A 16,210-nucleotide genomic window follows, 5' to 3' on the forward strand; every position below is an offset into this window, starting at 1 on the left:
AAGATTTTATTTGAATGCGGCCAATAATGATTAAACAATAACACTAAGTTAGTTGTGACATAAAATCAGCATTATAAAATGTTCTACAATAAAAAAACCAATCATTACCATTGCCTCCTCCTTCATTGACTTTTGCCACTTGCTTGCCATGAAATTTTATCTTTTGAGTCAGGCTAAAAGTTCTCATTTGGCAGGTTAAGAGTGGCCAATACTTTGAAAATTGATGTATAAGACATTACTTGACAAATCAAGTGAAGGCGTGATGCACTGGCTTTGCTTAAAATTATTGCTGGAGTCTTTTTCAACTAATTAAAAAATATCTAATATTATTAATGCTTTTGCAATTTGCACCAATCTTTTTCTCCTCTGTTTTTCCCCTGTTTTTTATCCTTAGGCTTTTGGTGAAGGCCTGCTCTGTTTGTAAAAATTTCCGGAGAAATTAATTATCTCAAACTTAAAAGAAATAATACTTCAATTTATCCAAAAATTTGTGTTCAAGACTCCAAAGAATGTTGCATTTACGTATGTCATGTTACTATGGGGAAGAAAATTTTGGAATTTTATTTTATTTTATTTTTGTTTTGAATGAGTAGAATTATGTTGTGATGAAAACTATCACAATCACATTAAAAATAAGTTTCCCATTTTTAAATTTTTTTTCACACCTCTTCCTAACTTCCTTCACAATTCAAAATCTACCTTTGTATTTTAATCTATTTAACCAGAGTGATAATCTCCCCTTGGGTCTGAAAATGTTAAAACTTAAATCCCTATAACAATACAAATATGATTATATATATAAACAACAATTGTCAAAAAAATTACTTTCCATTTGCCAATTATTAAGTAGGTCTAAAATCACTAGGATTATTATAAAGATAGGATTTTGGTGGCTGAAGCTCTAGCTTAAGGCATGCTGGCCTTTTTCTCCTGTATCTTCTTAGAAATTTTGGTTTCATTATAAATACTTGGTATATAGCAATCTTATGAGTGTTCTTGCATTACCAATCCAACCAAGCACACACTTATAATTTAAATAGTCTCGTCTCAGGGAAAGAGTTCATTCTCTTAGTATGATGAGCAGATTTCTCTTAGTCCATCATTTAATTCTTATTTTCTTATTTATTGCAGCTGAAGCAGCCAACACAAGTAATATCACCACAGATCTAGATGCTCTGCATGCCCTGAAAACTCACATAACTAATGATCCAACCAATTTCTTCGCCAAAAATTGGAACTCAAGTATCTCTTTCTGTAATTGGACGGGAGTCACTTGTGATGTTCACAGCCATAGAGTTACAGCCTTGAATATTTCTCACTTAAGTCTTTCGGGCACCATTCCTTCTCGACTTGGGAATCTATCTTCTCTGCAATCACTTTTTCTCCATTCTAACCAGTTTTCTGGTTCCATTCCTTTCTCCATCTTCAACATACATACACTAAAGTTGCTAAGTTTTGGTGACAACCAGCTATCTGGTGAAATTCCTACAAATATTTGCAGCAATCTTCCTTTTTTTGAATCTCTTAATTTGTCTAAAAACATGTTTCATGGAGGAATACCGTCCGCTCTATCAAATTGCACATATTTAAGAATCTTACGTTTGTCATACAATGATTTCGCGGGAGGCATACCAAAAGAAATCGGGAACTTGACCAAACTTGAGGAATTATATCTTAGCTTTAATGGACTTCAAGGTGCGTATGATCACGGAGTTTAATTATGAAAGTTGTTCCATAAGTTGTAATATGAATAATGTTCCATATACAGTTTTATTTTATTGAACTTACTTTGCCTTGCTGTAATTGAAATACTGCTGGGGCTTGATTAACTTTAGTAGTGGCCGTCATCGAATTAGGCTTTTACTTTTCACCACATAATTTGATCTTTTAGTTTAAATTACACAATCTTCCGATCACCTATTGCTTGATTACTTAAATGGCATATATATTTTGCGTACTTAGTTTTTACAGATATTTGTCAAAAATATTTTTGTACAATTCTCTCATAACTTCTCGAAATGTACATTATTAATACTTAACCCTCCCTATTAATTTACCACAGGCTATCTACCACTTAAATCACAAATCTGTTTCACCTATATTTTACCAAAAGAACCTAAAAATAAAAGAAAAAGAAAATGTGCAGCAATTCGTATGTAACAACTAAAGCATTGACGGTAAGTTGACCTTCATGACGGGCTTTTCTTGTGTGTTAGCACTTGTAATAACAGTGTATTGTATAAATGACTTTTTATTTCAAGAGTATGTTCGTTTTTATGTTTTATTTGTTATCTAAATCAAATCTTAACGTAATTCTTTCAAACTACAGGTGAGATACCAAATGAAATCGGTAATCTCCGCAATTTGGAGGTGTTGGCGCTTGGTTTGAACAAATTAGTTGGTGTTATCCCAGCCGAAATCTTCAATATGTCAACAATCCAAGGAGTAGGGCTTCAAAATAATTCTCTCTCGGGAAGTCTTCAATCAATCCCATATGTCCGACTTCCAAATCTTGAGGAGCTTTACTTGTGGGGTAATCATTTTAGTGGCTCAATTCCCAATTTTATCTTCAATGCTTCTAAGCTCTCCAGACTAGAGTTGCAAAAAAACTCATTTTCCGGTTTTATTCCCAGCACTTTTGGTAACTTAAGAAACCTTAAGCGGCTTGGTTTAAATAATAATCATTTGACATCTTTAACTCTAGAATTGAGCTTTCTATCCTCATTGTCAAATTGCAAGTACTTGGAATTTATTGACTTATCGAGTAATTCAATAGATGGCATTCTTTCAAGGAAGTCTGTAGGTAATCTTTCTCATTCCTTGAAAATATTTGACATGTCCGATTGCAACGTCAGTGGCAGCATTCCTGAAGAGATCGGCAACTTGACCAACTTGATAGGCTTTTATTTAGGAGGCAATAATTTGAATGGATCAATTCCGATTACTCTCGGAAAGTTACAAAAGCTTCAAGTTTTGTATTTTCCAGATAATAAATTGGAAGGATCAATCCCAGATGAAGTTTGTCGTTTGGCTAAAGTATATCAGTTGGACTTGAGCAACAATAAGCTTTCTGGATCAATCCCTGCATGCTTCGGTGATTTGGCTTCTCTAAGGAACCTTTCATTGGCATCCAATGAGTTAATTTCCGTCATACCCTCGACTTTTTGGAACCTTAAGGACATATTATACCTCAACCTTTCATCAAATTCTTTGACTGGCCCACTCCCATTAGAGATTGGAAATTTAAAGGTTTTAGTAAAAATAGATTTTTCGATGAATAATTTTTCAGGTGTTATCCCAAATGCAATTGGAGGCATAAAAGATTTACAATTTCTCTTTTTAGAATATAACATATTGCAAGGCTCAATTCCTGATTCATTTGGTGATTTGATGAGCTTGAAATCCTTGAATTTGTCCAACAACAATCTCTCTGGGTCTATTCCTGTATCTTTAGAGAAACTCTCATATCTTAAAGATCTAAATCTTTCTTTCAACAAGCTGGAAGGAGAAATTCCCAAGGGAGGATCTTTTGGCAACTTCTCAGCGGAATCATTTGAAGGAAATAAATTATTATGTGGTTCACCCAATCTACATGTCCCACCATGCAAAACTAGCATCCAGCACACACGAAGGAAAAATACTATTCTCTTAGGGATTTTCTTGCCATTGAGTACTATATTTATGATAGCAGTCATTTTGTTGATTGCAAGAAATCGAAAGAGAGGAAGACAACAACCAAATGATGCTGATATGCCACAAGAGGCAACATGGAGAAGGTTTTCATACTTAGAACTTTGTCAAGCAACTGATGGATTTAGTGAAAATAATCTAATTGGCAGAGGAGGTTTTGGCTCTGTTTACAAAGCAAGAATTCAGGATGGGATGGAGGTTGCAGTGAAGGTTTTCAACCAGCAATGTGGAAGAGCTTTTAAGAGTTTCGATGTTGAATGTGAAGTAATGAAAAGTATTCGCCATCGAAACATTATCAAGATTATCAGCTGTTGTTCAATTGGTGATTTCAAAGCATTGGTACTAGAATACATGCCTCATGGAAGTCTAGAGAAGTTTTTGTATTCAAGCAACTGCATTTTGGATATTTTTCAAAGATTGAACATAATGATAGATGTTGCATCAGCTTTAGAATATCTGCATTTTGGTTATTCAGTTCCTATAATTCACTGTGACTTAAAGCCTAGCAATGTATTGTTTGACAATAATATGGTTGCTCATTTGAGTGATTTTGGTATCGCAAAGCTCCTGATCGGGGAAGACCAATCTTTGACTCAAACACAAACACTTGCGACAATAGGCTATATGGCACCAGGTTTGTTCTATGTTAAATATTTTCTATTACATTTAAACTTATATCCCTTGACCTTTAAATGAAGAAATTATTATTAATGATAAACTATTGAATTCATAGAGTATGGAAGAGAAGGACGAGTTTCTACGAATGGAGATGTTTATAGTTTTGGGATTATGTTAATTGAAGTATTTACGAGGAAGAAACCCACAGATGAAATTTTTTCTGGAGAAATGACATTAAGGTGTTGGGTTAATGATTTGCTACCCATTTCAGTTACGGAAGTTGTTGATGCAAATTTGCTAAGTCAGGAGGACGATCATTTTGTTGCCAAAGAGGAATGTATGTCATTTGTTTTCAATTTGGCTATTAAGTGCACTGTAGAATCACCAGAGCAAAGAATCAATGCAAAAGAAATTGTTACAGGACTCTCAAAAATTAGAGACTCACTGCTTAGAAATGTTGGAGCAGAACGTATGAGACATAAGATTTAAATTGAATTTCTTTTTTTTAAATATATTTGGCACTATAAATGGATCATCTTTATAGTGAATAAATACAATAATGGAGTGTAAGAGTACTATTTTCCTTTAAACATTCGTGGGATATATATATTCTTATTTCTGCTTCAATTCTTGCTCGGCTTTCCATGGCTATGCCCTTATGATTCTGCCTTCTCTCATTTTCAAATATCATTCAAAACTTAACCATTTACTGCTTCATCAGTTAGGAAAAAATTGTAGGTTATTGATTGGCTTTTGTCGTTTTATTAACCTCATCTCAATACCAAACAATGCCTAATTTTGATTAAATTAATAATGTCTTCCTGCGTGGTATAAGTTGTACAAGATTGGAAATTTGTATACATTTTGTCATTTAAACTAACGTGACCTCATTTTATCATAAATTGTCTTGTATATCATACTATTTATTTTCTTAGATTATTTTTGTTTTAATGTATGATGCAACAATAATAAGAAAAATATTTATGGCTATATATACTTCTAATATGATTGTGATTGTGAAATATATTCTAAGTTATCTTAATACTTTGGAGATTTAATCATGTATCTACAACGAAATTTTTTAAGTTATCTCAATACTCTGGGTATTTAACTTCAACTGTCATCACATTATTCTAACAGTGAAACTGCAGAGATTGGATCTTTACTCGAACAGTTCCACGGGTTCTATTTCAAACACATTGCAAGCTGAAGCAATCGCAATTCTTACATGATCATTTCCAGGATAAATGTTCATTTAGCCCCTACAATTTGACTAAAATGTTCCTTTAGTCATTATATTTTAAAAAATGTCTCGGCTAGTGGTTATACTCGGGTCGAATCTGGATTAGTCGGGGTACAATAATAATCTCTCTGGTGCTATTCCCGTATCTTTAGAGAAATTCTCATATCTCGAAGATTTAAATCTTTCTTTCAACAAGCTAGAAGGAGAAATTCCTAGTGGAGGATCTTTTGGAACCTTCTCAGCTGAATCATTTGAAAGAAATGAATTATTATGTAGTTCACCCAATTTACAAGTCCCACCATGCAAAACTAGCATCCACCACACATCAAGAGAAAAAGCTCTCCCCCTAGGGATTGTCCTATCATTAAGTACTATATTTATGATAATAGTCATTTTTTTATCATAAAATATCGAAAAACAGAAAAACGGCCACAAAATGATGTTTATATGCCACCAGAAGCAACATGGAGAAGGTTTTCATACCTGGAACTTTGTCGAGCAACAAATGGATTCAGTGAAAACAATCTAATCGGCAGAGGAGGCATTGGCTCTCTCTACAAAGCAAGAATTGGGGACAGGATGGAGGTTGCAGTGAAGGTTTTCAACCTGCAATACGTAAGGGCGTTTAGCAGTTTCAATGTTGAATGTGAAATAATGAAAAGTATTCGCCATCGAAACCTTATCAAAGTTATTAGTAGTTGCTCAAATGAAGAGTTTAAAGCATTGGCCTTAGAATACATGCCTCATGGAAGTTTGGAGAAGTATTTGTATTCGAGTAACTACATTTTGGATATTTTTCAAAGACTGAACATAATGATAGATGTTGCATCAGCTTTGGAATATCTATACTTTGGTTATTCAACTCCTGTAATTCACTGTGATTTAAAGCCCAGCAATGTATTGTTAGGTGATAATATGGTTGCTCATTTGAGTGATTTTGGCATCACAAAGCTCTTAACTAGAGAAGATCAATTTGTGACTCAAACACAAACACCTGCCACAATAGGCTATATGGCACTAGGTTTGTTCAATATAAATATTTTTTATTTATTGTAAACTTCCTAACAAGTTATTTATGTTTAATGATCTTCATTGTATTAGGAAATTATTATTAATGATTTATCTTACTATGTAATTGTTGCAATTCATAGAGTATGGAAGCGAAGGACGAGTATCCACAAATGGAGATGTTTATAACTTTGGGGTTATGTTAATGGAAACTTTTACCGGAAAGAAACCTACAAATGAAATTTTTAATGAAGGAATGACATTAAAGCATTGGGTTAATGATTGGCTACTCATTTCAATAATGAAAATTGTTGATGGAAGTTTGCTAAGTCGAGAGGACATACAATTTGTTGCGAAAGAGCAATGTATGTCATTTGTCTTCAATATGGCTATGGAGTGCACTGTAGAATCCCCTGAGAAAAGAATCAATGCAAAAGAAATTGTAACAAGACTCTTAAAAATAAATGACTTGTTACTTAGAAATGTTGGAGGCAGATGTATAAGACAATCTAATTTAAATTGACTATGCCCCTCCTTCATTGCTAGCTACTTTTTTCAGAGACTTTAATGGCTATCCTTCATACGCGTTTTGTTGATATGTTCCAGTATTGTTCTTCCTCTTGTTAATTTCTCTCTTTCTTGTAATTTGAATGCATGCACTTTTTATTCTCTTCCATATTTACAATGGTTTGTACGAAGTTTGCTTTCTAGGGATAAGGTTGACTGTGTTTTCCTCTAATTAGATGTATTCGTTTTATTTTTATTCAATAAAGCTTCCTTAGTGCCATCGAGGTTCACCGAAAGAAAATTTTAAAATAATTTCCTTTTACTGGTAATGAAAATTGTAATCTTTACAGTGAATAACTTCAATAATAAAGTGTAAGAGTATTAGTAGTTATGGTTGTTTTCCAAATCTGGAATCTGAGTAATTTAACCGCAACAAGTCTCTTGTATTGTAGGCAAAATTCTTTTTATTAATCTTATTTTGTCTTCATTTTCTCCTATTTCTCCATAAATCTTTGCTCAAGTTCATGCTCCCTCCTTTTTTTTTGGGGGGGTTTACCTTTTGCACTAAAATTCTTTTTAGATATTTTATGGAAAAATTAGTTTAGAATATAAATGAATTTTTGTTACATCCAAGAGAAAGACAGTTACACTTAGATCAGTCTTATTTAATAGAATTATAGGATAATAAAAATTGGTTTAAAGAAATGTGATTCTTAACTCTTGTAATTAAAGTTAGTGTTCTTTGATTTTTGTGGTGTAGGGCTTATAACTCTATGCAACAATTCTTGGTGAATTTGATTCAGTATACGATCATTTTCAGTTCTTTAAAGTCTCACAATTAAAAATTCCGATATCATAATTAGAATTTGCAAACAAGTCAAAGTGAGTCAAATCAAACCTAAAAATTTAAGGTCTATCATAAACTTTTGACAAATTAAAGTTAAGGTGATTAATTAAATGCTAGGCAAAACCAAACCTATAAATTCACCTTACCACATGATGAAGCTATTTCAAAGATCTCAAATTACACACTAATTAATTATTAATCTACATTTTTTCCATTGTATATCGTTGAAACTTCTAGCTTCACAACATATTGTTCTTAATTGGCCTAATTGTATTTTTGTCTAGAATTTTGCTATGAAGAAATTATAGAATACATCATACATAATACAACTAACTAATGTATTTATAATATGCGTAATTAAATTTAATATAATCATCACTTGCATGGTAGTTTTTCAAAATAAATGAACACATATTATAATATTATTTATTTGTTATATAATTAATATTGTACCTCTGATATATCGTAGAATTTCTTCTTCCTATATTACAGAAAATGTAAGTAATGGACACTAATTTAACAAGAAACGTATATATAAGTTTGCCACGTGTAGTCTCAACATGTGTGTAAAAACCGAATTAACCGGTTTGCATTCGACAACAAAGGAAAATATTACTTGTTGCATAATATTTTAATTCGACATGTCTGACTGTTTTGCCAGCTCATGTGATAAAATGGATATGAGTGGATCTTCAATGCCTCCAGCAAAATCCTTGTAACACCACTTCAAAATTTTATTTTCTAAAATACACCGAGTTTAAATTATAAAATATAAATCTGTTTATAAAAATTAATCATCTTTCCATAAAATTTCAACCTAAAAATTATTTTTCTTTTAATTTTTACTATAAGAGGTATACAAACTCTACTATTAAATTGTTTTCTTCTTATGATATAATTTATGTCTCTATAACTCTAAACTTGTATAATTTTCTTAAAAAAATATTTTTCAATTTAAAATATAAATGTAAAATATAAAATGGAGTGGGCAATAAAAAATTTGTTAAAAGAATAAGTTATTTAAGTATTTAACTGAATTTAAAATAAGAAATAAATTAATTTATTTTTTATTATTTATATAATTTTCAATTAAAAAAGAGTTTTATGAGAAATTGAGGGGGAAAAATGATATTCTTAGTAATATTATTAACATATGATTAAAATTCTTATTAATTAAACATTTTCATATAAAAACTACTGATATTTATAGAGAGAGCACAATGAAGTGAAGAAAACTTAAATATAAATACTTCAATATAATTTCACATATGCAAATTATGAACCAATGATCTTTAAAGCATGATAAAGTTATTTCAACATAAGTAATTAGTTTGAAAATTTTTCAATAATGTTTAAAATGGGAATGAAAGGATTATACTATATAAGACACGATATCATTTAAGGCGGTTTAAAAATTATGAGAAATATATCAATCTTACAAATAATATTTAATACGTCGATTAGACTGAATCTTTGAAATAAAAACTTCAAATTAAATAATAAACGGTTAGTTTCCTTTTAATCATAATTATAATCTTAATTATTAAAGACATCTTACTTTGCGCTTGTCTATTTTATTCACTTTTTTTTTTTAATGAAAAATATTGCGCTGCATGCAAGTCTTTGGTCGCCGGCCTAGGCGTCCCAAGCATCCAGTTGACAGCGAGGTTTCCACTTTGATTATCCGCACTCCCCAGAAGTCGCAAGGAAAGACTTATTCGAGTAGTTTGATTGGTTTGAAGATTCATGAGACTGCTTTTCACTAGAATTTCACTAGACTTATTCGGAAATTGCAAATGAAACAAATGCTTGCGATCACAAACGGCTTAAATATGGGGTTTTTGTTTTTAAATGTTGCAATGACTTTGATCTTGATGTTGAAAATTTATTTGTAACTTATATAAAATTTTATCATAATTGGTTTCTAATGCTCTGTTAGGAAGCATGGATAAACTGTTGGATTAGATTAGATTTTAGGACTAAAAATTAATTTCATCCAATGTCATATTTGGCTGTCGTGACTAATAAATTAGTCCAAAATTAGGATAAGATTTATAATATTAAATGAAATATTTTTGTTCTCTTTATCACTCTTTTCTTTTTATTTAAATTAAATATAAACAGTAATTTCATAATTTTTTATGTAGACTTTTATATGATACTAAATCAAAATTCTATTCAATAATTTATTTTAAGTTGTATTTACTTAAGATTAATTATCTAAATTTAATACAATAATTTAGTTGACTAATATTGAATATTAAACATTAAAAATTATTCAATTATTTGTTTAAAATAAAATTGAATATTAAATATTGAAATAATTATTTAATAGCATATTATATTATTAATATAATTATTAATAAGAAACATATCATTTATTTGATTATTATATAAAAAATAAAATAAAATATTATTTAAAATCATAAAAATTTAAGTTAATATAGTTCAATTTAATGTTGTACCAAACATGCTATAATCTAGCCTAATCTAATTCAATCCAATCTTGCGAGACAAAATTGGCCTAAGGATACCAATCGCGCAATAATCTTTATAGCCCGTTTCCTAGCCACACACCCTTTTGTATTAGTATTCTCACAGCCACACACCCTTTTGTATTAGTATTCTCACAGCCATTGGAAATATGGCTCATAATCCAACAAATGACATTATATGGCTGTTTTTTTTTAATACTGTTATATAGGACTATTAATGATATTACATCAGATATTACAATTAATATTTACAAATAGATTATATAATTGGGATCTTCTTCGTGGTATGTACTCCTCTGAAACACTGTCCAGATTCTTTAAACCCTCTCAAATATTCGAGGGTTGTCCACTCCACTCACATTTCATGAGGGATAGACTGGCTCCACTCAATTATTTAATAATTGAGGAAGGATTGAAATTAACCCCCAATGTTAAGTGCAAGGGTTCTCCCACTAGGCCAAATGCCCATTGGTGACATTATATGGCTGTTACTTGCAAGATTTTGTAAGGTAGCCAAGCCTTTTATCAAAATGAATTCATTTGGGATGCGTACTGTGTTAGCAATATTGTATTATGATATATTACATTAACATGCATTATATTAATTTATAATGTTTTACTTTGGTATAGTATAAACTGTATTATATAAGGTCATGTTTTATATTAATGTTAAAACTCAATTAATATTATTTAAATTTATTAATATTTTAGGATTTTATTATTAATTTTTTAAATTAAGTATTAAAAATTATTTTATAGTATATAAATGAGTTAATAATATACTATTATTAAATGATAAAATATTAAAGTACTATGTTATATTATTAAAAATTATTATATTATAATATAATTTATTTCTAGATATTAATTCTTATAATATAGTATAATCATATAATAATATAATATAAGTTAATATTATATTGTAAAAATATAATACTGTACAATTATTTAATATAATGTAAATTAATTTATAATATAATATTAAATTATGAATTTATTTTTATTTATTAAATTATTAAAATAATTTATGTAATAGAAGTATGATAATGTATTATCATTTTCTCATTAAATATTTTAGGTTTGTTAATTTGTTAAATTATTATTTAAATTAAAATTAATTGTTTAAATGTAAACATAGATATAAATGAATATTTAATAAAATTAATTGTTGCATAATAGAAACTGGATGTTTAATGGAAGAAAAATCGCGCACGGTTTGTGGGTCTGTCAAAAAATAATAAAAAAAACCGATATGATACACTGGTTCTGTCCTCTTTAATATTTTTCTCGATGCTTCCATGGCATAATCTCATTGGTCCACTTTTCTTCACCGCTTAGATCCAACTTCAAAAATCAATTTGAAGCAAACACAACAATTCAACAAATATAATAAGCGTCGATAAGCTTGTGGCCGACTGGCTGTGGCCAAGCAAAATGTACCTCATGGTTACCGAATCATATCTTACGTCAGAATTTTTAATTTAAACAATGTTACCGTTCCACGTGTCACTCTCTAAAGAATCCCCAAACTTTTATCATATTTCCAAAGAAACCCCTAACAACTCAAGGTAATTACCGTCACTCTGCTCATATGAGTAATAATATAGCCATAAATTATTTTATAAATTTATTTTGTACAAATTAATGTAGTGTTAATTCATTAGTTGAATTAAATATTTCTGAATCACATCAATTATCAAAACTGAACTGGTCGAGAGAGATGAACCCACACCACATTTGCTGCCAGTCCGTGCTTGCTGTCATGCTGACAAAAGCAGGGGTTTCCGCCGGTTTTACCTACTATTGGATTCGAATCAATAAACTCTTGCCGTATGAAAGCGATACTCTAACCGACTCAAGTTGAGTAAAGTAAGAGAAAATAGACCCCTATAAGAGAAAGCCGCGCAACCAGTCCCCTACTATACCCCGGCTGGCACGCTACGCTAAGATCAATCACTTGGTGGAGAACGTGGAGCCTTTCTTGGATTCCTATTCATGCGGTCGTTCTCTGCTGAATTGGTCTTTTCACTCCCCACTCTTCACCATAAAAAAATGTTTCCACTTTATCTCCCAGGAGTACTCAAAGGCGGCTCCAAGTAGGAAAAAATTCACTAAGAAGTAAGGCATACAAGAATGGATCAATTCATTCAACAAGATCCGTTCGGATCGGACCAGGATGAATGGGATTGGCGTCACGGTTGTACAAATTAAATGATATCAAGTCATATCACACCCCCTCTTCATCTTCTATTTCTTATTCTCTGCCATGTTCTTCATCATCACCATCATCATACTCAGCTGGACACCACCTTGGCCATCAGATTCATCGTAAGAATGAATGTGGACCCTACCGTTCATTCGACGCTCAAATTCTTTATCCTCCTCCTTATCATTGCTTGCTTCCATTCTGCCCGTCACGAGAGAGTATTTCACTTCATCTGGATCGCTCTCGTACTCATCCACAGCCTCCGCTTCTCCCGCAGGAATGTGGACACTTCGCCATTGGAAGCCCTCAATCTCTCTCCTCCTCCACGTCCTCGTCATCGCTGGCTTCCCTTCTGCGCGTCGCAAGACAGCGTTTCACTTCATACTCCTCCACCGCCTCCGCTTTTTCCGGAGCTTCGGGCGCGGGCGCCGTTGTAGTATCACTAGCCATCAATTAATTATTAACCGCCCAATTGTTCTATCAATTTCTATTTAAATTGTATAAAAAATTCGAAATTGCACTCAACCCTTCAAACTGAATTCCAAATTATTATCAGAACCGAACTAACAATTGAAGGATACGAGACAACCAAAATCCACTAAAAGATTACTAAATTTTGAAGCGAATCATCTTCAATCGAAACCCTAGAGAGGTTAAATCGAGATTCTGCAGGATTGGGATGTAGGTTTAGCTATTCTTGAGAAACCCTAGATTTTTAGAGAACGAGGAGATTTTTTTTATAATTTTCCCTGACTATCAGGATATGTCGTCGTAGTCTTTATTTATATGAGGATATGTCTATCAGTTGAATAGAGGAGACTATTTATATGAGCAGGAGTGATGATACAGCCACAAACTCTTATACAAACTTATTTTATATAAATTGATGTGACATTAAATCTCCGTGCATTAAACTGGACAGCGGTGGTGGTTTTTTACTCTAATAAAGGAGTCTTCCAAGTAAATTTTGTGTGTTATGATTGGGATATTCACCATTTTAGTTTTCTATTTATTATTTGTTTTACATATTGCTAGCAAAAATCTAGGGCGGGAACCGAAAATTCCCAACAATTATTAATTTTTTTAAACTCTGTTCTGAACAGAGCATGAAGGGTTTCACTTACCTAGTTAGGTTTTTCATTCTTTCACTTCACTTGATTTCATCTTGTCCCTCTCCTTTATAGAAGTTGCATATATTGGAGTATCAAGTTCATCACAAGGATCATATTCTGGCTAACGAAGGAGCACAGTTCATTGGCTGCACTCATGTGTAGCAGAGTATTTGAATTCAAGACTGTTAGAAGGTTGTTGCAGACGCAAGACTGCTGCTGTGTAACGGTATGCCATGCTGGCAAGTGGGGCAGTGCCCTATAACAGATTGCGGAGGTAGCATCAAATATTGTGAACTAGTATTCGTAATTAGTGTAGAGTGTTCTAATTTATTCTATAAGTAGCTCATTTGTGCTTAAAACCTACATGTATTGTACGCTTCTGTTACTTCTAATAAAGATTTTCTCTGTTCTTTTTTCTTACACTTTCTCTTCCATTTTCCCAACCCCAAACACTGCCAATCCTTGATTTTCTAGAGTATTAGCTATCTATTTCTACAAACACAGAACTGCTATTTGTTTGTCTATCCCGTGGTCTCTTCGTTTATTGACTTGAACTGAGATAACTAAGGGGCATTCCTTTCTTCAAGAGAGTACTACCCAATGGACTGAATTAATAATGTTTGTGTCTGTGTGGTGTAAATTGTATAAGAATGGAATTTTTATACATAAATATATTTCTCATTCAAACTAACGCGACCATATTTTAACAAATAATTGTCTTGTATTTCATATTATTTATTTTATTATATTATTTTCATTTCAATATATCATCACGCTACTCTTCCCCAGTTTTCATATACACCATATCTGTTTGTGTGAGATTAATTTGTACACACTACAAAAAAGGCGGCCTGATGCGACGCCGGATTTGACGAATATCTGAGCCGACGTAAATGATTAGTTTGCCGTTCAAGTTCAACAAAATTTGTTGTAATTTTACCAGATTAATCATTTAATCATTGCAGTATTCCAGCTCTGTTTGGCTGTTAACTTTATTTAGTTATTTATTTATGAGGAGATTCATTTCTCACCTGAAGCTAGAAATTTACGGATCAATGACTTTTTATTTTTTCTTTTATATGATAGCTTGCAATCTGGTGTGTGTTGATAGTGCCTTACATGAATACAAAAATGAATTTTTTTTTTTTTTTTTGGGGCCAATTGCAGTTTTGATAACAACTCAAATCTGTGTGGTCCAGTTACCACAGAGCCTTGCCCAAGATCCCTGCCATTTTCTCCTCCACCTCCATTTGGGGAAATTACTACTTACTTTTTGCAAGTTTTTCTTGAAATATTTATTTTGAGAAGAAAACCAACAATACATTTTATGATTTGCGATGTTTCAAAGATCTTCGCTTGATGTCTCTGCTACTGGTTTTCAGCAGAGTGCCCAAAAATAATCAGTGCACGCACTATAGGCTCTATTATTATCAGTAAAAAGCATTAATGATATATTGGGATCGACTTTTTTATTTGGGAGTGGAAGGATGCTTGAAAGAGTAGAGTGGTGCATCTTGTTCAAACATGCACCGTAGAGCCAATTCCACTTTATGAAATAGGAGTTAGACTGAACAACGTTATGTCTTCGTTATCATTTGAGAAGGAAACAAATCAAATGCAGCAATTGATGTAGGAGTTGCTGTTGGCGCTGCTATATTTTTTACGGACTCTCATACCATGGAAAAACTCAGCTTTAAAGAATGGTATGATGCTTTGATATATGAAGTAATTGGTATATATTTTGTACCTTCCATACATTTTGCTTTGTTAATGTTATTATTTGATAACATGTTTGTCGAGTTGCACAGTGTCTAGAATTTCGAGATTAAGAAGAGTCTAAATGCTATACAAATACACTCCTTTCATTTTATACAACTTTGATTGATCAAGTTGTATATCTTTGATAATATGTTCTATATCCTTTCATTTTAAACTTCAATTGAGTTGCTATCTATTTAACTTTGGCAAGTCAGAGAGAGGACTGTCCAATTAAAATTAAGTTCCAAGTGCCAATCCCACCATTGTCGTCTCATGTTTGCCAAATTCAAATTTGAAAATCTCACCAAGTCAGTATGGTGATGTTGTGGGATTGTCTCGCCTAGGTTTTTAGCCTCATGACCTCCTTTATTAGAAAAAGTCTTAAGTGTTCTTACTCAATTATAGAATCATAATTTTACTTCAATGGAAGCCATAATGATTAAAATATATTCTTTGGATTAATTACTTATTTGATGTTGCTCTCTCTACCTTCATCTCCTTCTTTATGAAAAATTTATTGCAATACATGGAAGTATATATTGCATTTAATAAAATGAAATTGTTCAAAAATTACCAAATTCAGCTTTATTATAATCTAAAACAAAGTAAATAGAATAATACTCATCATGTAAAAATAAAAAAATAATTTTTTTATACCACTTTGAATTTATTTTAAATGTTTTGGTCAAATCTCAGAAGCAAAAACTTTCAACAATGACATTTATG

General features: G+C 31.7%; 2 protein-coding genes across 2 annotated transcripts; both read left to right on the top strand.

Annotated features, from left to right (window-relative positions):
- The first annotated feature begins 1,541 nt into the window (after positions 1-1,541).
- Positions 1,542-4,867, top strand: LOC127898766 (probable LRR receptor-like serine/threonine-protein kinase At3g47570). The gene is made up of 3 exons (XM_052431255.1): positions 1,542-1,695; positions 2,330-4,324; positions 4,424-4,867. Exons 1-3 carry the CDS (start codon positions 1,542-1,544, stop codon positions 4,795-4,797), a joined length of 2,523 nt encoding a protein of 840 aa, XP_052287215.1. The 3' UTR covers positions 4,798-4,867.
- Positions 4,868-5,998: 1,131 nt separating this feature from the next.
- LOC127898767 (probable LRR receptor-like serine/threonine-protein kinase At3g47570) lies at positions 5,999-7,858 on the top strand. The gene is made up of 3 exons (XM_052431256.1): positions 5,999-6,572; positions 6,703-6,924; positions 7,827-7,858. Exons 1-3 carry the CDS (start codon positions 5,999-6,001, stop codon positions 7,856-7,858), a joined length of 828 nt encoding a protein of 275 aa, XP_052287216.1.
- The last annotated feature ends 8,352 nt before the right edge of the window (positions 7,859-16,210 follow it).

This window comes from Citrus sinensis, chromosome 7, assembly GCF_022201045.2.
Source record: "Citrus sinensis cultivar Valencia sweet orange chromosome 7, DVS_A1.0, whole genome shotgun sequence".
Classification (NCBI taxonomy): Eukaryota; Viridiplantae; Streptophyta; class Magnoliopsida; order Sapindales; family Rutaceae; genus Citrus; species Citrus sinensis.

What these genes read in the sequence shown, in the direction of transcription:
- LOC127898767 (XM_052431256.1), top strand. Translation starts at nt 5,999, where the DNA reads ATGCCACCAGAAGCAACATGGAGAAGGTTTTCATACCTGGAACTTTGT. An exon ending in AATAGGCTATATGGCACTAG is followed by an intron (nt 6,573 to 6,702) that starts GTTTGTTCAATA and finishes TGCAATTCATAG; the next exon opens with AGTATGGAAGCGAAGGACGA. An exon ending in ATTTGTTGCGAAAGAGCAAT is followed by an intron (nt 6,925 to 7,826) that starts GTATGTCATTTG and finishes TTTGTGGTGTAG; the next exon opens with GGCTTATAACTCTATGCAAC.
- LOC127898766 (XM_052431255.1), top strand. Translation starts at nt 1,542, where the DNA reads ATGTTTCATGGAGGAATACCGTCCGCTCTATCAAATTGCACATATTTA. An exon ending in TAGCTTTAATGGACTTCAAG is followed by an intron (nt 1,696 to 2,329) that starts GTGCGTATGATC and finishes TTCAAACTACAG; the next exon opens with GTGAGATACCAAATGAAATC. An exon ending in AATAGGCTATATGGCACCAG is followed by an intron (nt 4,325 to 4,423) that starts GTTTGTTCTATG and finishes TTGAATTCATAG; the next exon opens with AGTATGGAAGAGAAGGACGA.